Below are 26,043 nucleotides of genomic sequence, written 5' to 3'. Positions count from 1 at the left end.
TAGAGAATTTCTAGGGTTTCAAACATTTTTTGCAACATCAACCAATCAGTACTCTTAGAATAATATTTCTTTTGTTGTATATATTGATTGGTTGATGACCTTTTAGATGCACTTCACTTGACGTCACATATGTTTTAAAGCAAAAGGAGAACAAAATTTCTTCGTCCTGACGTAACGGCAAATATGTACATCCTTTATCAAAAGAAATTCTGTATTCTATAAGAATTCTTGAACTGAACCAGGTAATGTGTCATGAATCAGTTAATGTTATTCGTATTATTTAATAAAATATACGTCGCGGTTATTTCATCAAAATCTCAAGCTGCTTACTCAAGTAATTTCATGTATATCAGCCTTTAGTGCGCAGAGGCAACCATGAATTCGCTATAAATTATCGAAAATTTCCCAATGACCGTCATTGAGCGCTGTTGAGCGCCTGGCATCGGAACGTGGGGTTATACACGACGTCGAGACTAAACGTTCCCTCTCCCTTCTCTAGTCTATTCGAATCTATCGTCACGAGCGCTGCCGCTGCCGTTGCTGTGCGCGAACGAATCGACGAGAGAGCCAATCGCGGGGGTCTGCGGGGTCAGTAGACGGTCGACGGATATATTGTGTCAAAGCGAGACGCGAGACGCGGCGGTCTATCGAGCGTGAGCGCAACCGCGACCGCGTACGTTATCCGTATATTCTTGCTCGCACGCGGGAGTGTCGTACGGTTAGGAAGTTTTCGTGTGGCTTACGCAAGTGCGACACGGCAGCCGGATGTCTTTGAAACGTACGTTGGTCGTGGCCGTCGCCGGCCGTTGATCACTCGTGGCTAAACACGTCCCGTAGCTCGTAGGTCCAGTACGTATCCTGGATGCGAATGTGCGCTCCTCGCGGTGTCATCGTCGCCGCGTCCCTTTTCCCGAAAACGCCGCTATGCTGACGCTGCAACATCAATTGTGAGTATCCGTTCGAAATATGCAAGCATATCTTATCGATATAAATATACTTTTCGTCGCGTGTTGCAACGCATTTGGTTACTATAAGATATCTTTTTCCCATTTTTTTGGAATAAGATAACGTACTCTATTGCAGCTTATAAGCATGCTTACTTTACATTTGTCTGTTCCGTTTTTTTGTTTGTACTTTATTATCGACAAAGTTTAAATTAACGCGATGATTCACAATTAATATACGTGATGGATTTGTTCATCGACTGATCAGCTGTTGTTGAATATTGATTTACATTTATTGCGCGATGAATTAATCATTAAGATTTAAACTTTGAAAAGAGTTATTACTATAACAATAAGATCGTTTCCAAATTTTTCTAAAAATATGAAACTTAAGCAAAGCAATGTTATAATTATTATAATGATAGTTGTATAATTATAATTATGGTTGTATGAAAAAATGGAAACTGGAAATGAAATGTACATTATAAGAAATAACTTTAATTAGTTATTTAAATTTCACTAGTGTTAAATAAGCTTTTAATATTTAGTTTTTTATCTCTAAATTTTATGTGAGAAGATTGGGTAGAATGATTTTGAAATAGCATATATATTTTTATTAAATACAAATTGCTATTAATTGCTTTTAAATAAATCAATGTATTATATTTTATTCATGTATTTAATACATATATTTAATACACAATAGTAAAGTATAATATATCGATCATTACCATTCAATATTTACAATTCGATATCTGTACAAACATTTTTTCATGTATAACAGTGAAAAATAATATGCATAAATTATATAATGAAATGCATTCGAAGCAAGAAAAGAGAAAAACCATGTTTTTGTAATGCATAAATGTAATTATTTTAAGTATTCATTTTAAAAGAGTTTTAATATACATATAATCTCTCTAACTCATTCACTCAGTCACTGACACACACACACACACAACGCGCGCGCGCGCGCGCACTCTTTCTCTCTCTCCCTCTTTCTCTCTCTCTCTCTCTCTCTCTCTGTCTTTCTTTCAAACCATTATTTTATCATCTCAATTAGTTTTGAATCTACTTCTATGAATATTATTAATTGTGGAATGCCAATATGAAGCATCATCTATCAATTAGATGCGATAAGGACGCGTGAATAAACGTTGATCGCATACGAACGATTTACATTCAAATTCATTCAAGTTCAATTCGAGTTCAAACGCGTTCTCGTTTCGATTTCACGTGTCTCGATTAAATATTCATATTACCTCAGTAGACTCAAGTTAATTGACTACTATTGGATGCTGTCTTCATTTCGTCCCGTCGTCGCCGCCGCAATCGAGATCGATCAATTTCCCGATAAACTTCACATCCGTGTGCGACAAGCTTACTCGACCTATCGATTTTCATATTTTATTATAGGTCATAAACATTTACTCAACGTTAAGTGAGACTACTGATTCTTTACTTTTTTTCTAGACACACAAAAATAAAGAAAGTGATTTTTCGAATTTTTTCTAATATTTATCAAAGAAATAAAAAATAAATTAATATTAGATAAGAAATATTATTTTTAGTAATTATGGAAATATATTATCTTCTTTGCGAATAATTATTTTTGAAATATTAATAAAATTAAACTGAACGAGCGTTTAATCTCATATTTCTCGCAAGTCGATCGGTTTACATTCATAATATTAATCTATAAAAGTAATAAACACGCTTTAAAATTTGGAATTTCACTTCAATCAATACTGTCGCGTGTTGCACATATAAAATTTCATCTGATTTACTATCGCGCACTCGGTGAATTTCATCGTCATTTTGAAATGGATATCGAAAAGAATATATTTAAGTACTCTAACTTAAGTGAAATAGATCCTAAATTAAAGTTAGGTCTTAATATAAGTTAAACAAGTTCTAATTTAGAGGTATGTTCTATTAAAGTATGTGAAAGCACGGTGCTTTCGCTTTAATAGAACATATCTAAAGTCCGTTAAATCTTTCAAGTTTTTTACGACTTATCGGTAAATACATGATAATTGCATTGCATCATACATTCTCTCCCCATTGTCAGCGCTTTCTTTAATATTATTTAATATTTTCATTAAAATTATTTTTATATTTAATTTTTAATTTATGATTTAGAGCCACTTAATTACGATCGAAAATTACATGAATGTGACCGGTAGTCTCGAAAGAAATTTTCGAAAGCTATAGTTACCTGAAATTAACTCTGATCTTTCTCTCTAATTCCTTTTTAATCTTTAAAATGTTTAGCCGAAGTGTTGCTTTAATATCTTCAGAATTGGAATTAATTAGTCAGTTTACTATAATTAGCAGACTCGACGTTATAGTTCAAGCAAATCTTTTAAATTTATTAACAGAAATAAGATTCTATTGGAAACAATTAAAACAAATTACATAATTTAAAATGTGTTCGCGATTTTTAAAATGCATGTAATTTGCTCTCTACGATGTTGTCAACAATATCTCAGAACTAGAATAACTGATATTAATTGAAATTAACTTCATTTTTAAATCAAATCCTGATAATTTTAATAAGCAGAATAAAAATAAACTTTGGTTCCGAAGCCATTGGCTAATTGTTCCTAGAACTTTCATTATCTGTAATAAGAAATTGAATTATCGCGCGTGATAATGTAAAATACGCGCCCTGTACTTCGATCTCGATAAAGATGACTTCACCCTTTATCAAGAGAAAGAGGACCTTGGCATTAGCCTCTAATCGAGCGCAAAATGTGCTCGCCGCGCATTATATCCTCTGGCATCTTACTTTATTTTATCTCGTAGATAGACAGAGTTACAGACACGTGTGAGAACGTGTGATGAAAACCGCTAACTTTTAAACAACAGGGCGTATTTCCCACCTACGTGCATATCCATCGTGTACGCGTGCTGTTTACAGTATACTCATTATTATAACGCGTTGTGCATTATGAGCCGTTAAAAATTGTTTACAACTAGAACCATGTTATTTATGCGTTTATATATATATATATATATATATATATATATATATATATGTGTGTGTGTGTGTGTGTGTACCACACGCGCCGGAAGCACACCGCTGATGGTCACGTAAGATTTCGAGAATGACCGACTTTTATACTAACGCTCCTCTGAAGAGTTTGTAATAGAATCGACATAGTCACGTATACATGCAACGTGAAAATTATAATTTCCTTCCGGTTTCCAAAGCTCTATCATATTTTAATATCTTCGACTTTGCGTAATCCGGCATTATATCTTATACGTCTAGCTAACGCATTTGTAAAAAGCAGTTGGTTATTAAAAATGTAAATTTATTCTGTTGGTCAAAATAAAAGCGTAACTGTCATTCATAGAATCTTCTTTCTTAATTCTTAATCAATATCTATATTAGAAAAATTCTTAGAGAACAAAAGTTATATATTTTTCTTGCTGAAGATAATACTAATCTAACTCCTGCTGATAAACTTTAATCAGATTTATTATTATATAGAAATATACGGCAAGCATTCACATGAAGTGGCAATATATACTTGCAACAAATTGATACTGTAACTTGATAACCGTTAGTCTGGTTCTCCGAACATCGATATTTGCATTTGAAAAATATTGGAAAAATAACGTTTAATGGCAATTCGGAATTTGGAGGGGAGAAACAGCTGCTGGCCTTTCCAGCGATATGCTTCGTTAACACCGTTGCACGCGTTTAAATTATAACCGCAGATGTTGCTGTGCATATATCCGCGTATTACTCCCACTTAAAAATAATCTAAACTTCCATCAGGCATTCGCCTCCGTTAACGTTTCGCGCCACCGATACCGTTTCCGCATCCGGCATTCATAGAATTGCTATATCAAAGTATCGGTGTTGAAAACTATACGAAGGCGTTAAATCAGCTCGTTACCAGTTGCCATTTAAATTGTCATTTCGAGATCCCCGACGCGGGATCTTGAACTAAAAGGACACTATTTGCGCTTGTAATCGCTATATCGAAACAAGCTTTAAGAGACAAGGCCGTGACATTTTCCGTACCGGTTTTCCACAGCGACGGCCTTTTGTAAGCCACGCAAGCGTTTCAAAATACGGGAGATACGGCTGGTTGTGTTCCCCGGTACACTTTGTGATATGAAAACATTTCGAGGGCGACTGAAGAGGAATTTGACGGAGCAGTAGCTTCGAAATTCGCATAACGACGCCATGTGTCATCGTCGCCTGTAAAAAAGCAATACTGGAGTGAATTCTTCACGAGCGCCTCAATTTCGCAAGTGAGAGCTCGCAATGATGCGCGAATGATGCTAGGACGAATGTTGATAATTATTATCGTACTATATTGAAAAATAAGGGGAGAAAATTGTGATCAATTATAACTTATTAAAATTATTTAATTTTATTATTTAAATGTATGCTCTTTTCATTTATATTTAAATAAATTTATGAATTTATATTCGCAACTTTGTTAGCCATCACTTATGTTAGACAGTTTTAAATGATCTTGTTTCGGACTACGTATCTAGGTTTTACTACGCTACTTTCGCTCCCTACAGAGTAGCTTCGTCTATTGTTCTTCGGCAATGTATGAAGCTGAATTCAATGTCAAAAGCGAGATGGAAATAATGCGCCGACGAGTGGTCAGAGAAAGTGGAGTGTATCGATCCGCGGTATCGCTGCAGAATTGTATGCAAACAGAAGCAAAATCCCTTTTCTATATTCCCTTCTTCTCTTAATTTAATAACAGAAAATAAAACAGAGATAGGAAGAAGCGAGAAATATTAAAAACAATTAGAAGCATCAGCAGACGAAACTTTATTCCGTATGTAGCATTTTCGTTACAAATAATAATTTGATGATGACAGTTAAAAATGATAGCAATAAAAGTTTATAATTTTTTTCCTATGTTTTAAATAATTAATTAAACTAACATCTACTCAGTATAAAATATCGCTACTTGTACTCTAATGTTACTTAATTTACAAACTTTAGTTTTACACAACTCTCCACAGAGTCGTTCTTTACTCATTATTTTCTCCAACGGGAGATAATTTCTTAATATGCTGTAATTTAATTAAACTTTTGTTAGTGACGCTATTGAAAAAATAACGACAGCAAAATGACGCAAGGATCCTATGCGCTTTTACATAATGAAATGCAAAAAATATTGTGCGACATGTGTTGTAAAACTAAAAAGTATAAAAACATAAAGTTACACCGACGTCATTATATACAGTATGACGTATAAAAGATATCTTTAACCTTCCGTTTATGTGCATCGTGAAGGTTAGTAGGGTGCGCTCAAAGGCTGTTCGGGGTGTGAATACACCCCTTGTGTATAGAGGATTAATTAAACCATGGTTAATTAAACTTTTTCTCGCGTGATAAAACTTTTAATCTGTAAATTCACGAGGAAAGATCGTATTTTTCGATGAACTTTGCAACAGCGATTAATTAATAGAGATATAATTGTTAAAACTTTTGCGAGCTTATTGTAAAATACTTGATGCGTAAACGCTCGCGCATTTGCAAAATTTTGACTTGTTCAAATATCGCTTTTTTCCGAGCAAAAGTATAAAAGATGCGTTCAATGAGACAATGAGTTATAGTTTCATTCCAGATTCGTTTCGCTAAATCCATTCCATCCTGTATTAGTTTACAACATTTCAAGTACATTGCGAGATAGAACCGGAAAGATAACTGTATCAATGAAGAGAATGAACACTGTTGGAGCTGTATAAGCTGGCAAAGTTGCTGGTACGTAGTCGGTCGATATTGGCCCAGACAAAACCGGAAATCTATGACAGAAAGATCGATATATTTTACGTCACATGTACGTTTCCTTGAGTGAACGTGAAGGTCATTACAAACATCCACGTGTTACCCCGATGGCATTCTATTCAGTCGCGCGACGCACACGTTGCATTTGTGTTTCTAGAGAACCGTCCTTTCTCATTCAATAAACTGATAAGTTCCGCCATATGCGACGTTTCATTTAAATGCCGTTGTTACCGAAAGAAAGAAGAACGAAAGAAAAATATCTTTCTCATGACTATTATTTTCATCTTTTTCTCGCGTTAATGAGTACAACTGCAATGTAAGCGGAAAGTCTTGAAACCCGGAAGGAAAATGCAATTTCTTTCGGAAAATACAGCGTTACGTTGTCTCGCTTTTCTTTTCGCAGAGTATAATTCGTGTAATTCGTTTGCGGAACATGATGAAATAACAAACAATTACTAACATTTAACCGCGTAACCGTACACGTTGCTCATACACGGTCAACCATTGGTTGCTCGCAGAAATTACGCGGAACTAGACGATGAACGCATCCTGCTTCCCTCTGTGCTGGTTGTCGGATATGCTAGGCTAGCGTTTTATTACGCGTGGCAAATAATCAGAAACTTACAAGCGGAAATAGCGCACGATTTGTTTCATGAAAGACTCCGTGCAAAGTGGGCAGAGATGAGATTCACCGTGCTCTTTAAAATGTCATTAATATTATTTGTCGAAACTACAGTTTTTATCACGCTGTCGCAATTATTTTGCTATATATGGTGTTATATTCCACAATTTTAACAGCAAAAGTCGCAATTATCATAAAATGTGTATGATCTTGAGGAAAAAATATATTATTACATTTTATAAAAAAATTTTAACACATCATGTATGCGTCGAATATGTTAAATTTAATTACAAGTAGTAGACAACGAATTCCATAGCAAATATTATTTAGCAAGCTACAATTATAATAATTTACCTTTTTCTCTCTTAAAGAGGAGAGTATTATTTATTTTTTACCGTCAAAGAGCCACATGTAGGACAAGGTTACATGCTAGGGCAAAAATAATTATAAATTTATTAACAATAAATGTAACATGTGCTGCGGATTATTCTCATCACTTTTTTCGAATTCTATTACAACATTCAATAAGACTTGTCAGTACAGGCAAGTTTACGTGAAAACTAAGAGAGCGAACACGAATAAAAGCAGTGATGGCGAATTGATTCCGCCAGAGAGCCAGGAATCCTTTTGCGTCGTTCAAGGATAAAGCTGACGTTTCAATCGCCTTGTCCTGGATTCGGGTAGTATACCGTCTCACTGGTGGCGGGTTCTCACCCCTTAGTAATGAAACTCATTTTAGTGATATTTGGACCCTTCTCTCTCTCTCTCTTCTCTCTCTCTCTCTCTCTCTCTCTCTCTCTCTCTCTCTCCTGTTATCCGCTGGTCTAAGACCACCTACCGGTAGTAATTGGCTAATTAAGTCACCCTCACGCTCATCGATGCGTCGTCAGTACCCTCATCGTCCAGTATCCTGATAATTTAGTCACAGGCTCCAATCTCTTCCTGTAACACATAACACAATATAGGTCAATTGTTGTACGCGTACCATAAACTGTTGACCGAGCGGATTCATTCGACACATCCGTCGATGGTTTATGGGATATAGATCACTGGCCGCTGCTGAGCTTAACGTTTTTTGCGATTGCTACGCATCTAATGCGTTCAGAACACATTTGGTGTGTTCCGAACTATCTATCATCTTACAAGTTCGTTGATTTATTTGGAGATTAATCTTACAAGCATATTTGCCAGTTTGGTCGATTAATTGCTATCTTCCTTATTAATTTTCATCACTGGCGAGTCAAATTATTATCAAATAATAATAATAATAACCATCGTTTATATATATATATATTACTAAATCTTATATGTAAAATTGATTCAAACAATTCTTTTAATTCATTCTGCGTATAAAAAATATTAAACTAAGAAATTATCAAATAATAAAATATTATATTATATGATATAGTTAATATTTATTATTTAAGATTAAAAATATGTCGATATTTTCTTACAACTCTGATAAATACATAATACAAAAAAAGTTATAAAAAAAAAAAAAAAACATTTAATACTGCTCGTATCAAGAAATGTCTACTTCATTACTGGCTTATTGTTAGTAAGAAAACAGAAAATGGTATATCTATCCTTTTTACTATCTGAAGATATCCAAAGCATCAAGTTCACATGTGCATAATTTTAGTATGCGTTCTCTCCTCTATTATCATTTGACGTGTTGCGCATCCCGAATCTCGAATCTGGCATTACTGAATTCATATAGAGTCCCTTCTTAAACTTAGCGAATCACATTGTATATTCTACATTTATCGATTTTTTTATAAGCAATTTAAAATTTTTTTTTTTTTTTTTTTTTTTTTGTAGTTAATTCTTAAATTACAGGTCTCTCTCTTTCTCCCTCCGTCCCTCCCTCCCTCCCTCCGTCCCTCCCTCCCTCCGTCCCTCCCTCCGTCCCTCCCTCCCTCCCTCCCTCCCTCCCTCCCTCTCTCTCTCTCTCTCTCTCTCTCTCTCTCTCTCTCTCTCTCTCTCTCTCTCTCTCTCTCTCTCTCTCTCTCTGTTCAAGTCTACTTGAAATTTAACGAAGAATAAGATTGTCTTGCATTTCTAGAGTATCTTTTGCATCTTTTAATTTCTGACAAGCCTTCAACCTTCGAATATTTTTCCACTTTTGACGTAGCTAATCTGTATAGTTTCTCCTTAAGAAACATCCTGTATTATTTACGCATTAGGTTTACATTTCTCTCGACATGGTAAACAACTTGCGAAAGGCGAAGGCGATCATCCTCCGCAAACCTTAACCCTTTATAGATATATGGATTAATTATTTCCTATACATTTCTATTATTGTAACCCACAAGTCCGTGTATAACACTCTTTGCGGTACAAATATAAAATAGTTTGCTTTTTTATATTGCTTTGCATATTATAATCTATAAAGATATAAATTAATTTTTCTTTAATATACACATACAGTCGGACCTCTTATCCTACGACATTTTCGGTCCGGAATCTTCCCCATTAAACCTCTGATCCTACGAAAAAAATTTGAGAGTGGGGATATAATTCCCCTTTTGCGGTCGTAACATGAGAGGATTTTTTGTCGTAGGATAAGAGGTTTCGTAGCATAAGAGGGTCGTAGGATAAGAGGTCCGACTGTACATGATTATGCTAATTTAATGTATTAGGAATATAAATATATTATAAGGAGAGAAATAAACAGATTACAAAGAGAAGTTTAATTTGTGTATACACGATAATATATAAATCTCTTGCTAATGATAAATGTACTTTTACGTAATTGTTCTCACGATCTGATTCTCATAAACACAGTAATTAAAATTAATTATTTCCAAATGTGGTGTAAATGATCTTTTATCTTTTTTTATAGAAACGAAACTAGGAGAAAGGGGAATGAGTTAAATTTTACGTCTTCTAGAAATAGTTGATTAAACGAGATATTTTGTACAATTAGTAACTATTGCTTTACAGGATGGTACTACTACAGTTTATCGGTTAATGTTAGCATGACTTCCGTTCTCTGTGGACGATTTCTAACAGACTATGCAAACAATAATCGACGGAGACAAGTGTGCACACACAAGTGCTATGCGTAGGCGGTACTGTGCGTATAATAACGCACATGTGTGCGACGTCTACAAAACAGAATATTTTTTTTTCCCATCGCGTGAACATCTGAACGAGGAACACAGTCGGATACATGGAATCCCTATTGTGGGATTAATATTCGGAGAACTTTTATCTTTTCAAGCGTGCGCGTGGGATCCCGTGTTTTTCGAAGTTTTATCACGTCCGTCACGTTCGTTTACAATAATACGCTCATTTATGTGTTATTGTGATCTTATCCAATTCGCGACATGCGATGCAATATCGATACAGGGTTTTTTTTTTATTTTATTTTTCTTTTTTTTGGAACAATATAATGTTAATTAAAAATTTCGTTTACGCTTGTGATTGAAATTAGTACCATCTTGATACGTGTACTCCAATTCACCAGGTGTCGTTGAATAGCATCAAAATGAAATTCCGCACCTGAAATTCGAGAAAGTAAAATCTCTACCAACAAAAAATTGGCAGAGCTTGTAAAATTTCATTCGCTAAGCGCTTCCAAATTCCTTCAAATTGAAAAAAAAAAAAAAAAATGTAATTTCAAACACGTTGTGTTTTATTTGCCGATTCGACGAAAAATAATGATTAATACAATTGGACGACAGTATCGGCTTACTCCGCGTGCGTGTGCCAGCCGTGCGAATGCTTACACGCGCGACGCAATCGCCGATGCATGTCCTGGTGGTGTCCCATGCAGTTAGGACATCTCACGCTTACGCGCACGCTTTTGTACGTGCATGCACGAATGGATACCGTTCGTCGAACGCATCACATCGACGACAGACACGTAGACATGCTTGCCGCGATATTATCGGCCGCCTTTACGTGTTCCACGAACACGCGATGGTATTATACGTGTGCTCTCGGAGAGACGAGGACTCCGCCGCCAAGCTTTTTGTTCGGTCAAGTCGAACGATCCCGCTGTTCCAACAGCGAAAGGTATACCATTCGCTAACCGAAACGCCAACGTTTGGACCACGCACGTGGGATCACGCTCAAATTTCCCTTCGGTATCGATACTTTCGTCATTCAATATTGAAATTGCTGCTCGAGCATTTGAAATTTTTGCTTTTGTTAGTAGAAACATTCCTTTAAAATCGTCAAACTATTCAACACAGGCAGAATCTCATAATCAATTCTTCATAAAAAAATTAAGCTTATTTTTATGCATTTTGAATAAATTCAAAAGTTAATAAATTGAAAATTAAAATAGGAATATATTTAAAATCAAGGGCGATGAGAGTTTTAATAAAATTAAAATTAAAATTTAGTAATACTTGTTAAATTAAAATAAAAAACAAAATTGTGATTAATAAATTTCAATAAATTAAGCTTTAAATTAAACTTAATTAAACTTAAAATTAAATTATATATATAGTAATATTATATATATATGGTAATATTATTCGAATGATAGCTAAACAGAGATGTTTCATTGTATGAGTTACTTACAAGCACTAAATTACTTTATAATTAAAATTTATTGAATTGTCGCCATCTCAAATACATCTCATATCTGCCACTAAACGAGTGACGATGCAATCATATAAATTGGAATGACTATTGATAGAATAAGATTCGGTAAAGAGAAAACTACAGGTGTTCCTCTAATGTCGTATACATTTTATTCTATTGTAAAACAAACAGGTAACCCTTGCATATAGAATCAGTAATGAAGCATCTGGTCTCGCTATAGAGTATCGAATACAATTAGTTTGATAATTATTGAACTAGACACGAGAACTAGCAGTTTCTCACTCGATGTACAAGCGAATTTCACGTGCTCTTAATTCTATTCGCTACGAAATTTCTTAACATTCCCTTGAAACAATGGGCTTTATATTATAATTATCGTATTCAGTATGAAATGCGTTTGTAGCGGATTTAAATTTTTCATTAAATTGTAATAATAATATATATTAATAAATGTATATGTGTAAATTTTTATACTTAATATATTTCTCAAAATAGGTTTATTTTAAATATATTATTATATTATTTATATTATTTTATATAATATATTTTATATAATATAATAATATAAATAAAATACATATATTATTTTAAATGTATGAAATTAATTTTTAATCGCGTACATATAAAACAGCATTAGATACAATATTTCACATAGAACGTTGAAATCATAGATAAAGATAAGATATCAAATTTTATTTCAGATAAAATAATGATTATTTACTTCAAATTTATTTAGAAAATAGAGGAGATAATTATAAAGTATCTTATCTAAATGATTTTAAAATAATATTACTTTAAAAAAATAATTGCAGAAAAAATTATAATTGTTATATATATGTGTATATATGTGTGTATATATATATATATATATATATAAATTCATAGAAGCACTTTTATCACTTGTTATTTTGCCGTACCTAAGCACGCAAAATTCTAGTCCTGTCATTTGTGATCTTTAAATCTTTCTAATTTGAAAACTATTATAGCCTCGACATTTTTGTATTAAACTTTTTGTTTTAAAATGTTCTAAAGAACCTGCTATTAGAATATTACCGGTCATTACGGGACACCCTGTGTATATATATATATATATATATATACATATAATTGTTATATATAATCGGTATATGTATATAATTATTATAATTTAGCAGAATTCAGCGTTTAGTAAATGTTTAATGATTCTTTAATATGATTGGATCTTATTTTTAATTCTCCTTGTTGGATCTAAATGTAAAGCTAAAATTAGATTAAAGAATTATAAAGCACTTACTAACGGCTGAGTTATGCAGGATGCAATCATTATCTTAAATGATTTAAGGCAAATATGTATATTTTAATTTAAAATAAAGATGTAGATAATACATCTCATTCTTATCTAGATTAAGATGAGGTGAGGCAATTATTTTATCTACATAATTATTTACATAACTTTATCTATGTAACAGAAAACATTGCTTACATATTTGATTCGTTTATCTCTTATATGATGTGCTTATCTATTACTTTATTGTGATCTCTTTTAGGGAACAGACAATAGCTCGAAAATGGGGTTGAAACGCCGGCGTAACAAATTGAGCAAGACGTCGATGAAGTAAATCAGCTTAGATTCTATAAAGAAGATGATGACTGCCATGGCTCGGTTGCCTTGCAAGCAATCGTCCTCGCCTTCGCAGCAGCCGAGAGTGAACAATTTCGGAAACAGCCGGAATCCTTACTGGGACATGCAGCAAGCTAGACATCCTGCACCACCGTACGTCAGAAATCATCATCGGCATATCGATCATACAGGTAAAAATCAAGCAAATGCATTGCGAATCGCATCGCGAATCGATGCGTCAGGCACTGATGTGTGTATTTGAAAAAAAAAGAAACAAACAAATTTATGCATTTCGAATCGTTTCAAAGTCTTGTCAGATGAAACAAATTTATGTTTTGTAGATTCATTAGTGAATGACGAGCAAATTTACGCTGATTTGTTATATAAAGTAATAAAATATAAAATTAAACAGAATATAAAATGAATCATAGGATACATAACGGAAGATATATATTTTCTTAATAATGTAACAATATAATGATATAATAATATGATAATAATGTAATAATACGATGATATAAGTAACATTATATAGATAATTACCTAATAAAAAAAGGAGCAAAATGATACCAGTTTTGAATTATGTATTGTATACATGCGAATTAACTTGATCATTTATTAGGGCGAAAAGTCAATCACTATGCGTGATAATTTTGCGTTCTAGTTTTTAACATTCTGCTCAATTACTGATTCAGATAGATCACTTTTTAAGTGATCATTCGCTAGTGGAATCTATAAGATAAAAATTCGTTTTCTCTGAAAACTTTATACAAAATGCATAATTTGTCTTCTTTTTCTTATAATTATAAATACATATATTTCAATAATAAATCGTCGGTTTTATTTTTTGGCTTTTGCGACAATTTTGGCTTATCTTCGTCATTAACGTCCCATTGTGAGACCGTGTCACGTTCGATTAAGGACGAACGCCGATAGTCCGATAGCCTCGTTTCGACAATTTATAGCGAATGTTATGTCGCGATTCGACTCAATAAATTCAACATTGCGATAACGCGTCATCGCACATATATATGTATATATGTATTCCGCAATTATGATTTATGATCTGAGAAAAAAATAGACATTAAGTTTCTCTAATCACAATATAATGGTTAACACAAAAGGAAAACTAAATATATTTTGCGTATCCTTATAAGAGAAAAAGTACCTTTTACAAAAGAAAAGAAAAGAGAAGAAAATCAGGAAACCTAAATCACTCATCTCATAAATCGTGTCATTACTACAAGCTTATTATATTTGAAATTATTGAATATGTATATTAAAGAGATAAATGAATAGAAAAAATAGCTATTCCTACAGGAAACTTATAAATTTATTTAAATTCTCAAATTGAGATTCTTATATTTAAAGTTATAGTTATAATGTATTGAAGCTTTTTTCGCATCATTTGTATAAACCAGTTGAAAAGAAACAGTTGTTCCACATCAACGGGCATCAAACGATGGAAAGTTCATTGCTTTTTATGTTCTCTTGTCGATTTCGCCATATGTACCACATTAATATGTGGCCTTGACGTTGCGCTTCTGTCGTTCAGGCTCTTTTTATCACCGCTCTGCGTCCCCGCTATTATCGCAGTTGGCGGTTGTCTCTTCGTGGAGAGACGTGTATGCCGGGGGATTTTATCTGCCGGCATTCTCCATGGGGACATGTGCGTGTCGGTGGCGGGCACATGTCGTCAATCAGTGGCAGCGCGAACAGAACGAACGCGCTGCAAGGGCCCACGCGCGAAAACAGAAGGAGAACGCGCAGATGCTGTCGTTCATCCGTTAACACTTGCCCTCTGTCGCTTAACCGAGCGTCCGAGATGTATACATACGCGCACATGTGTTGTCGCACGATGACGCGATCGGTCGATGATGCCACAAGAACAGGGACTGGGACGCGACGCGAGATGAAAAGAAAAATATATATCTCTCTTTTCCATCAATCCTTTTCACAGGTATTTACTTCCTGATAGTGACGAAATCTATCTATAATTTAATGGAAAAAAAATTGTCAGAGTGTGACAAAAACAATGATCGTGCGAAGGAGTTATTGATTACATTTATTTGATATCCTTTATTTCGAATAAAAAATGCTTTATTCCGAAATTTTTTAAAAATCAGCAAATCTAGCAATCGAGCAAATCTACGAATTGACTCGAGAGATTAGCGATTTATATTTGTAACATATTTTTCTAATTTTTTAAATTTATTGTTTAATTAATTTAATTAGCTATTATTATTTAATTAATTTAATTAGAACTGCTTAACACCAAATGTTTTTTTAAAAATGTGGAAATTGTTTCGTGAGTGTCTACATATTGAGAATATCCGGTTTACAAACCTACATGAAATGAAATTGGCCAAATTGCCAATTACTATAAGTAAGATTATGCGAAGGCGCTCTAATTGGCAGCAAGATTCTATTTCGTATGCAACTGTCCTGTGTACATTTCACATTAGCACTTTGCATTTTTAAATAAAGGTATTGAATTATTAAGCAGCTGTTTTTATGAATTTTTTATGAATTTCTATACGCGATTGTCTTTCGGAATTTTCTTGGGATACATTTTTTTATTATAAATATAAGAATATAAATATACGAATAAATAAAAATGAAATAATAAATTTTAGAATAAGAGATTTTAATCAAATTTTCTTTGAAATAAGTTTTAAATAAATAAGAAATGCCCATAATAAAATACTATACTTCTGGAACGTTCGATAACATAAATATCAAAGACTCTGCTAGAAGATAATATTATACAAAGGTAATCGATAAATTTAGCAGCTAGGTGAGATCTGTCTGCACGTGATTTAACTTGACGGGTATCTGGCCAGAAAGTGATATTTCCTTCCTCTTTTCAGGAAACGTATTATTTACGCTGGAGTGTGTCGCTTATGGTAATCTCTTAACGTTTTTTTCCCCTTCTCCATACGTGCCGCAGGGAAGCGGAAGAGCGCCGTGGAACTGCTGCAGGAGACGAAAGCCTTTTACGTGAAGAGCGAGACCGTATTGGATCGGAAACAGGAGCTGAAAAACAGCGGCCACCTACAGGTTTCGCAGCTGAGTGCTCCCGGTGCACCGCCTCCCAGATTATTGCGAAAATGCACCGGCAACTCGTCCGCCTGCCCGATGCAGCCGACGTCGCCGTCGCAATTACAGCCAACCCCCATGACGCCGCCATGCTGCTGGGCTTCATGTCACGAACAGGACAGACGTAAGTCGCCGGAGAAATCCCATAAGCTTAAGGGACACACAACTGTATATCCCGCAACATGTATGTTGTCAATAATCCAGGCGAGAGAAGGCTGTATCTCGAAATTTACCACCTTACGAAATCACCATGATATACCTTATATATTACTACCTACAAGTATTATAAATTTTACACACACATATTGCGTGTGTACATATAAAATATATACACTACCGTTAGAAAGTTTAAGATCAATATATATATATATATACATACAATAAAAAGTCTTTCGTGGAAAAGAAACTTATCAAAATTTCCTTTATTTGTGAATTTCTTAATTTTTGTCAGAATATATAATTAGTGCTTTAGTATAGTAAGATTACGAAATCCGTTTTTTGTTAATTTCTTAATCTTATACATGTTTTATATATATATAATATTTTATTACTATTAATAATATAGCACAAATCGTCATAAAAGATTATTATTTTGCATAGTAGACGGAATTCTGAGTCCTCAACAAACACTGCCACCCGCGCTGCCACCGAAAAGTCCACGTTTGGTTCCGGTTCCTCAGAGACGGACGATTTCAGGACCCCCGAGCGGTACCGCAGGCGATCAACTGCAAACAAAGCTGCGTCGGCTACTAAACACCGACAGTAAGGAGAACGTATTCTTTTCGGACAGTCCGCCACAGAGTACGACACAAAGCAACGGCATGTCCGCAGCACGAGAAGAGAAATTTCGATACTCGCCTGGAAGTCTCTCGCCTGGCTGTCGAGATGAGGATCGTATACTGGTGAGAAGTTGCAATAGAAATACCTTTACCTTGTGTTATACTATATTACCGCACATCTTTTGCACTGTCATGTTTATTTTAAGTTTTGCGAAGTATTCCAGCATGTGTTCTATTTTGTTAAAATGTATACATACATCTTGATCGATAAATGACTGATTATAACGTTATATTATCGTGTTCTGCAGCATTGCGCGCCGCAGGAAGTTCGCTTCAAATTCGGCAGAAGCAACTCCCACTCACACACTTCCGGAAGACCCAGTCGCAAGTCAAACAGCTCTCCGTCGGTGGAAAACACGATATGCCACAAGTCTTTACCAGATCTTCACACAAGCACACGTCGTCGGGCGTCACTCTCACCGCGCGCATCCACGAAATTATCGGCGAAGCCATCTGCTCATCACCAAGCTACAAACACGGGCAATTGTCCGGATTATGAAACTAGTTCGGATTATTCGGATCACAGTTTTAAGCGTGACGCCGTTTGCTATCGCAGGTGATTTTAACCTGTGAATCCACACATTATCAAATACATTGTACTTAATTTCACAGAATAACCAATTCCAGAAAACAAAGTAATTAATTAACGAATTTTTCGTTGATTTAGCTCTCGCCATATTAGGCGATCTTTGGGATCCGGTGGTGGTGACGCAAGTAGTGTATTATCTTCAGGTGGACGTACGCAAAAATCATCGGGTTCCAGTAAATTAAGTCACGGCGCAACAGCCAGGGACTCTGGTGGTTCTTCTGGACATTGTACTCATCGCAGCGAACCAGCACCCAGGATACAGGTATAGATAAAAAAAAATTATATATATATATATGTATATATTAATTAATTTATTAATTATATAACAAAACGCAAAATTGCTCAACTTTGATCATTGATCACTTCCAGGATTGTTGGACTCATATACGCAGAGATAGTGGAGCATCTACGCAACATTCCACCGAGAAAGATCGATCGAGGAAAGGCAGTTACATTGGCGGTACATTACCACCGGTTGTAAGACACTATAGTCCGGATTCTGAAAGTAGTAATAGTCAAACAGACTATAGTCCGACCTGTAATTCAAGGTATTTATATAGCTATCATTTTTTCGTGCTTATTTAATATATTTAATAATAATTTAATAAAATAAATACATATAATAAAATATTTATCAGAGTCATCTGAAAAAAATTAATGATATAACCCAATATAATATTGTATATCATAATTTAGTTTTCTAACAATTATATCATCCAACATTCTCTGTATATTAGGTTTTCCGATGGTTGGAAAGAAGGTCGTGGTCGACCGATTCTAAGATCGAAATCAGATATCAGTGATCGGTATTGGCGCCAGGATAACGGCCGTTCCAGCAAAGTATCATCCCGCCCTCCGCGATCGATGACTCAGCTCGAGAATTTCTTTGACTGTTTAGGATTGGATTCAGATAACTATCAACGTATGACGGAACCCAATTCGAAGTCGTCGTCGCCCATATTTTTCGACAGTGTCAGCTCTGTAGATTCAGCGTTAGGTCTTTATTCCTGGGTCAGCAATAATCAGACAAACCAGAGTAATCAATGGCAAAACAACTGCAGTATCGGTATGGGTAATGACGAGTGCAATCAAAGGGTAAACGATCCGCCGAGCATTGTCGAGCGAAACGCGCGTATTATCAAATGGCTTTGCCAATGTCGTAAAGTGCAGTTAGGATACAGCTAAACAACGAGTTTCTCAACGTGGGTAAATCTTTCATTTCCAATAATAATATATTCGAATCTCAACGATGTAGTGCGTTTTTGCCATTCTACAAATGATGTATCTGATACTCTGCATTCATACATTTCTCGTGGAATTGATTATCGCTTCTTATTCTTTTTACTATTTGTATAATTTAACAGTTTTTGTCAATCCTGTATTAGCTGTTTGTAAGAGTATAATTATTGTTTTAATTTATTATGTTTAACGATAGAGATGAATTTGTGCCATTTTATAATTAATTGTTATGATTATATATGTTGTGCCTTCTGTCAAACTGTGGTTATAAATTCAGGGTAAAGTTTTGGAACATATTCACGTGAGATGCAGGTTATCACACATTAATTTTTATAATAAAACCTGTATAGAAAATTTTTTAGTGATGTCTAAAATATTTTTGTGAAAAGATACATTGAAAAATGTTTGCTTATATATAATATTTTTATTGGAAAAATTCGTTATTAGGTTTTAACATTATTAATCTTGTAATTAGTCTATAATATGTTATGTGAATATTTTTCCTATTTAGAGAGAGCAAAGCAATATTAGATTATTATAAAACATTAATAAAATTGTGTATAAGAGGAAGAAAGGAAGAGAGAAAATTTGAAATTTATTAAATTTTAATATAAATTTGACGATGTATATGTGCTTCTCATTTTTTATCTTGAATGATATTTGATTTAGTAGAAAAAGTACTCAAATGAAAGATATTTACCTCGATTTTATGAGAACGTATAGATCTAATTTCATAAAAGAAAATTAAAAAAATGTTGCCTTTATATATATACTCTTGATAGTTTCTAAAAAAATCATACATTTAAAGTGAGACAAGCGTTCAATTGATGTTAATATTTCATGAAATTTAGAAGATGATCGATAAGTTATACAAATAACTTGATGTTAAACAATAGACGAAAGAATGATTCCAATTTTGTAGTTTAGTAGGAATTGATGTGATTTATATTAATACTGTATGAAGTGAAAACACTCATTTAACATTGTTATATTTTAATAATAATCTACAAAAGTTTGTGCTAGCTTCATTATATTAAGCTTTATGCTCATCAATTTTTATTTTACTATTATACAACGTATAAATCGTACAAAAAAAATATGATAAATATATATATTTTTTAAATTCACTTGAAAAATCTGATAATATGCTATCTTTACTAAGACTGCGTGAACTGTATAAGTTACAGCAACTTATATGAATTTTAACGCAAGTTGAATTTCAGTTTTGTTTTTCCAATATTATTGGACAGAAATTTATTGTACTTAGAATGTAAATATGTAATGTAGACTTTGTTGCATTGATTTGGTAAATTAACTTAATTTAGCAATGTTTGATGATTAACTTTTTATATTTTGAAAATTGCGCGTCTGCGTATTACAATTATGTATTAATAATGAATTAATTTCTATATTTTTACTGGTAGAGAGTTGTACTTATAACTACTTGATTATTTAATTTTTATTTTTTATAGCAAATATTTAATCGCACACAATTAATATATGATGGCAATGCACATTTTGTGTAATATTCCACATCCGCATACATATTTACACTATTCTGATTGAATATCAATGTATTAAAATATAGAATTTAATATACAATTATGACTGGATTCCATAAAACGCATATGCATGCATTTAATTATAGTGCACATTATATATTATAGAAAATGCGCGCATATGCGCTTTACGGAACTCGGCCTATGTCTCATAAATAAGAAAATTTGTTCGGTTTGCATTGCCTATTTTTAAAAAAAATACTTTTACTTTTACCATGTAATAATAAGTAAAAAAAAAATAGTTTTGCATAATCCATTTACAATTTAATTAGTGCTTTCTTTTGATTATTGAGTTGTCCCTACCCTACGACATGGTAATGTAGGAAATTTTGGATGTTCACAACAAAATGTTACATGATTCACATATATATTCTTATAACGCGATTTGTGTAATATAAAATAGAATTATTCGTACTTCTCTCATTTCTGGTGATATAGATGTTTTGAATGTGTAATTTTAACAATTTTGCATAATATAGTATAGCATTTCAATAAAATGGAAAAAAATCGATACTATATGTCATCTCCATATAATAAAATATTATATACGTTTCAAGCAAAAACAGTTATAATTTAAAAAATCTTTGGGATGTCTCAGGCACCCTATACTGACTGCAAAGATTAGAGAGGCTAAAAACTAAATAGAGTTTATTTTACTCTTGAAGTGTTAAAAGAGTATTTTACAATTATAAATAATTGAAAATTGTGGAATTTTGATAATTAAACTTCAGATTTTTATTTAAGATTTAGTCATCAAAATATTGGTTACTAAAAATGAAGAAATTACGCAAAGAGGCGACATCAAATTAATTTCAAAATTACCAAAGAAAGTTGGAAGCAAATTTGTGGTGCCCGAGATATTATGTATAAGGTATTAGATATTGGCGTAATATAATTAGTGTATGTTATATGCAATTTCTGATGAAGATACATAAAAAAAATTTATATAAAGTTTATAATCGCTGCTGTAGTAATCAATTGCAATGCGTTATTACATAAAATTAGGCATGTGTGACAAATATATACTTGTGGTATATATGTGTGTTTGTGTGTATGTATGTATGCGCGCGCGCGTGTTGTGTGTGTGTGTGTGTGTGTGTGTGTGTGTGTGTGTGTGTATGTATGTATGTATGTGTAAAACTTTGAGAAGTCATATAATTTTATTTTTCATGATAAGAATTATTTAGATATAACACACATATTTACATATGCTGTGGATTTGTACACACTTTAGGATTAATGTTGTGGAGCTGAAAATATTGGAATTGGACACACACAAAAAGTGATATTGAAGATTATATTAGATTAATTAGAATTAGTTTGGTATAGGTATTAACTTGCATAATAGTTTTCAAGATATACCTGCTCTATAAATTGCTATTATCTTAAATTTTAAGAAAGATATTTGAGAACAATAAAGTTAGTACAGTTAAATTTCGCTTCACATCAAGTCAAGAGAGGAAGTGTGAGAGAGAGAGAGAGAGAGAGAAAGAGAGAGAGAGAGAGCGAAATATAGCATAATATAATAAATGACTAAACACAGATATTCATATTATACAAATATTCATAATGTCATGTTATACATATATGCATATTAAGTGATTGATTGAAAAAAAAATTATATGATTCTCTTTGTATATTTTCCAACATTTACAACTATGCATATGTTTTATGTAAGAATTAGTCATTTTCTTATTTTATATTTTTTAATATTATAAAATTAGAGAGTATTCTCTGAATGCTTTGTCGTCCACAGAGTATATTTCATAAGTTGTTGCAGTTTCTCACAATGTTTTTTTATACTCATAAAATATAAAGAATCTCGGAAAGAGAGTAAGAATATCAAAACAAGTATACTTCACGCATTAAAAGCATGGAGAAAAATAATAATTGAAGGAATTTATATATGATAAGACATTTGAATTTTATCGTGGTTCCCTTGATCTTTCTCAAGCAGGTCTCTGTTAAATATCTCCATGTTACAAATTATTATAAAAATTCTTTTATATTTCTTGTCACGTCAAGATTTAAGTAATTTTGTATATGTGTAGGAACAAGATAAATTGTTGTGTGGCTCGTTTTTTGTAAACTTAAAAGAATGCACACTTACATTGTGACATTTCAATGTATTATAATATTTTGTGATGCATAATATTTAATATTGTTAAATCCACATGAATTTTTAATTGCTTTTATAATCTAGTCATGTAGAACAAAATATGTTAAACTTCAAGATAATATTATTAAAAATTCCTTCTATATATTTTTTACCTTTTATTTTCCATTTCTCCTTCATCTACGCTATATTTCTTATAATAAATCATAAAACTGTTATTTAAGTATATATTTTGTATCATTTCTTTTAAGAAAAAGAAAAAATATTTAAAGAGAACTTTTGGAATTAAAATGTTAATTTGTATCAAAATAAAAAATCAAAATAAATTTTAATTTGTATCACACATTTTGTTTAATTGTATTTGAAATTGTATAAAAAGAAAATATATTGATCTATGGCAATTTTTGACAATTTAAATTTGAAAGATAAATCGATGATTGGCTTTTGGTTTCAACTTATATATTTATTATTATTATTAACTATTATCAATTTATGGAGATAATTTTTGACATATATATATAAACTATAGTTAATTAGTTAGGTACATAAGTAAATAAATTTATATTTATATATAATATTTATATATATATAATTTATAAGTAAATAAACTTGTACGTATTATTTTTTATTTCATATTTTTAATTATATTATTAAAAATTTTTAAATATGTAACTAAAAAATGGTTAAACAAGGGCCATATAAGACCTCAATTTATTCAAACTATACTTCATTGATGCCGCATTCAACGCGCATGCGCGAAATCCATCTTTTTTACTCTTTGGTCAACACCATAGAGATATTATATATAGAGTACGGGAGTGCTATGCTAGCCCGTGAGTGGATGCGATAGCGAAATAGAAGGAGAACGCCTGCTATATGGGCTCCTGCTGTCTTTGTCTGTCGCGCATGAGCAAACTGATACAATAGACATAAACAAGGACAGCAGGGGCCTATATAGCAAGCGTTCTCCTTCTATTTCGCTATCGCGTTCTCGGCCGCCTCCCGTACTATATATAATATCTCTATGGTCAACACTGAAGAGTTGATGATGGCCGACAAAGATGGCCGCCTTGATTCCGAGATATACTGTGCAGGCAGCAAGTAAGTATTATTTATTTGACATTGTTTTGTGACAATATGATTTAGCTTTTTCTTTGAGATTGAATTACAGAAATACACTTTGTGAGAGAAATCGCCTGCAATTCTTTCTCGTTCGTATCTATGTATGTGACATTGTTTCGCAATTACATAATCAACATAGTTTACATTTGTTGTGTATATTTCAGGAAAGCAGACAACATGTGCGGCAGTCATTGCGTTGCAGACGAAACATTATTCGTCGGAACCACAAATCATAAAACATCCCACTGCTGCTTCTTTAAAGAGAGGTACAGGTGGTCGTAGTTCCTTCAATGGGTTAGTGTGCACAGTGTTTGGTTCAACTGGATTTGTTGGACGCTATGTGTGCAATCGCCTTGGCAAGATTGGCACACAGGTATGTATATAATAATATATTAAAATATAAAAACAGGATCACACCATTATATCATTGTAACGACATACAACTAAAGTATAGTTCAGTTAACTTGTCAATTGATTTGCAGCTAATACTGCCATACAGATGTGACATGTATAAATGTTTGCCTCTGAAACTGTCCGGGGATCTTGGGCAAGTTTTGTTTCATCCATTTCATCTGCGTGATGAGGATTCGATAAGAAAATGTATCAAATATTCCAATGTTGTTATTAATCTAATTGGGAGAGAGTGGGAGACTAAAAACTTTACCTACCATGAAGTACATGTTGAGGGAGCCAGAAGGCTTGCCAAACTGTGCAAGGAAGCTAATGTGGAACACTTTGTCCATCTATCAGCTTTAAACGTGGACAACACTGAGGTAGATATTTTTATATTTATGATAATGTGTTAAATTTTAATGATTTAATATTTTCTAATCTTTTTTTTCTTTCTGTATTAGTCGTATGTGTTGGAAAATGGATCTCAATTTCTTCGCACGAAATTGGAAGGTGAGTGGGCAGTACGAGAAGAATTTCCCGAGGCTACAATTATTCGACCATCAAATATATGGGGTCAAGAAGACCGTTTTTTGCGTATCTACTCTGGTATAATGAGACATCATTTTGGGTATATAATTTGTGTGACAATAAATTTTCCATAATATAAACAATTGTTAAGATCTGATAATATCTTTTATCTTCTTACAGGACTGTACCAATATGGAATAAGGGTGAAAAGACAGAAAAACAGCCAGTGGCTGTATACGATGTTGCTGGAGGTATTACGGCTATTGCAAAAGATCCTAAAAACACTGCTGGCAAAACTTATCAATTTGTTGGGTAAATATAGCTAATTTATCATTAATCTTATATTAAATTTAATTATTTTTGTAAAATATTGTAATATTATGTTTGTTACAGACCGAAACGTTATCAGTTTTCTGAATTACTTGATTGGTTCCATCGAATACGGATGCGCAATCCAAAAGATTATGGCTACAGGAGAATAGATTTGAAATATGCTCCGTTTTTCAAAATTAAGGTTACTCTTAACGAAATCGTAAGCCTCGCATATCCTTTAGGAAATTTACAATGGGAACTTTTGGAAAAAGTGTGTTTCAATCCTGTTATAACATTTTAAGTGTAAATGTTAATTTACCACTTAACATTAAATAGCATTATTTAATAATTTAATATCGCTCTTTATAGGAAGCCATATCTGATAAAGTATCAAAAGATCTGCCAACTTTAGAAGATCTTGGTATTACATTAACAACAATGGAATCACGAATGCACTGGGAGTTGAAGCCGTGGCGTAAAGACCCTCAATATATGGAGAGTGTTGGAGAGTTCGACCCTGTTCCGAATCCACCAACTGTTGCAGTTTATTAAACATCTTAGAAATGTGCTAGGTTGAGATAAAACTAGAACGAAATATGTACTCTTACTATAAGTGATATTGTAAAGAGTATATTATTAATTAAATAATGCGGTTAATTAAATACATATTAAATTATTTAAATATTTACGTTCCAGCTGAGTTTTATCAATTTTATGTACATATTACATATAGAATATATGCATA

General features: G+C 33.0%; 2 protein-coding genes across 4 annotated transcripts; both read left to right on the top strand.

Moving 5' to 3' along the window:
* Positions 1–417: 417 nt before the first annotated feature.
* Positions 418–21,291, top strand: LOC140662992 (uncharacterized). 3 transcript variants are annotated; one of them, XM_072886820.1, is made up of 8 exons: positions 418–947; positions 13,429–13,693; positions 16,453–16,725; positions 17,205–17,503; positions 17,689–17,996; positions 18,108–18,291; positions 18,399–18,577; positions 18,767–21,291. In XM_072886820.1, exons 2-8 carry the CDS (start codon positions 13,525–13,527, stop codon positions 19,212–19,214), a joined length of 1,860 nt encoding a protein of 619 aa, XP_072742921.1. In that variant the 5' UTR covers positions 418–947; positions 13,429–13,524; the 3' UTR covers positions 19,215–21,291. The 3 variants fall into 3 exon arrangements, with proteins under 3 accessions (XP_072742921.1, XP_072742909.1, XP_072742930.1); XM_072886808.1 differs by having other exon boundaries at positions 419–947; positions 17,202–17,503; XM_072886829.1 differs by lacking the exon at positions 418–947 and adding an exon at positions 15,058–15,462 and having other exon boundaries at positions 13,559–13,693; positions 17,202–17,503.
* A 2,606-nt stretch (positions 21,292–23,897) lies between these two features.
* Positions 23,898–25,986, top strand: Nd-39 (NADH:ubiquinone oxidoreductase subunit 39). The gene is made up of 7 exons (XM_072888032.1): positions 23,898–24,044; positions 24,230–24,438; positions 24,548–24,838; positions 24,920–25,086; positions 25,167–25,298; positions 25,380–25,569; positions 25,668–25,986. The coding sequence occupies exons 1-7, from the start codon at positions 24,005–24,007 to the stop codon at positions 25,848–25,850; spliced, it is 1,212 nt and encodes a 403-aa protein (XP_072744133.1). The 5' UTR covers positions 23,898–24,004; the 3' UTR covers positions 25,851–25,986.
* Positions 25,987–26,043: the final 57 nt, after the last annotated feature.

The sequence above is a fragment of the Anoplolepis gracilipes genome, chromosome 1 (genome assembly GCF_047496725.1).
Source record: "Anoplolepis gracilipes chromosome 1, ASM4749672v1, whole genome shotgun sequence".
Taxonomy (NCBI): Eukaryota; Metazoa; Arthropoda; class Insecta; order Hymenoptera; family Formicidae; genus Anoplolepis; species Anoplolepis gracilipes.
Note: the sequence above shows the minus strand (reverse complement) of the source record. Positions and strands in the feature narration are given on the sequence as shown.

Coding starts and splice junctions, on each gene's coding strand:
- Nd-39 (XM_072888032.1), top strand. CDS start 24,005: ATGGCCGCCTTGATTCCGAGATATACTGTGCAGGCAGCAA. Junction 24,439..24,547: donor TTGGCAAGATTGGCACACAG/GTATGTATATAA, acceptor ATTGATTTGCAG/CTAATACTGCCATACAGATG. Junction 24,839..24,919: donor TAAACGTGGACAACACTGAG/GTAGATATTTTT, acceptor TTTCTGTATTAG/TCGTATGTGTTGGAAAATGG.
- LOC140662992 (XM_072886808.1), top strand. CDS start 13,525: ATGATGACTGCCATGGCTCGGTTGCCTTGCAAGCAATCGTCCTCGCCT. Junction 13,694..16,452: donor TCGGCATATCGATCATACAG/GTAAAAATCAAG, acceptor TACGTGCCGCAG/GGAAGCGGAAGAGCGCCGTG. Junction 18,578..18,766: donor AGTCCGACCTGTAATTCAAG/GTATTTATATAG, acceptor TCTGTATATTAG/GTTTTCCGATGGTTGGAAAG.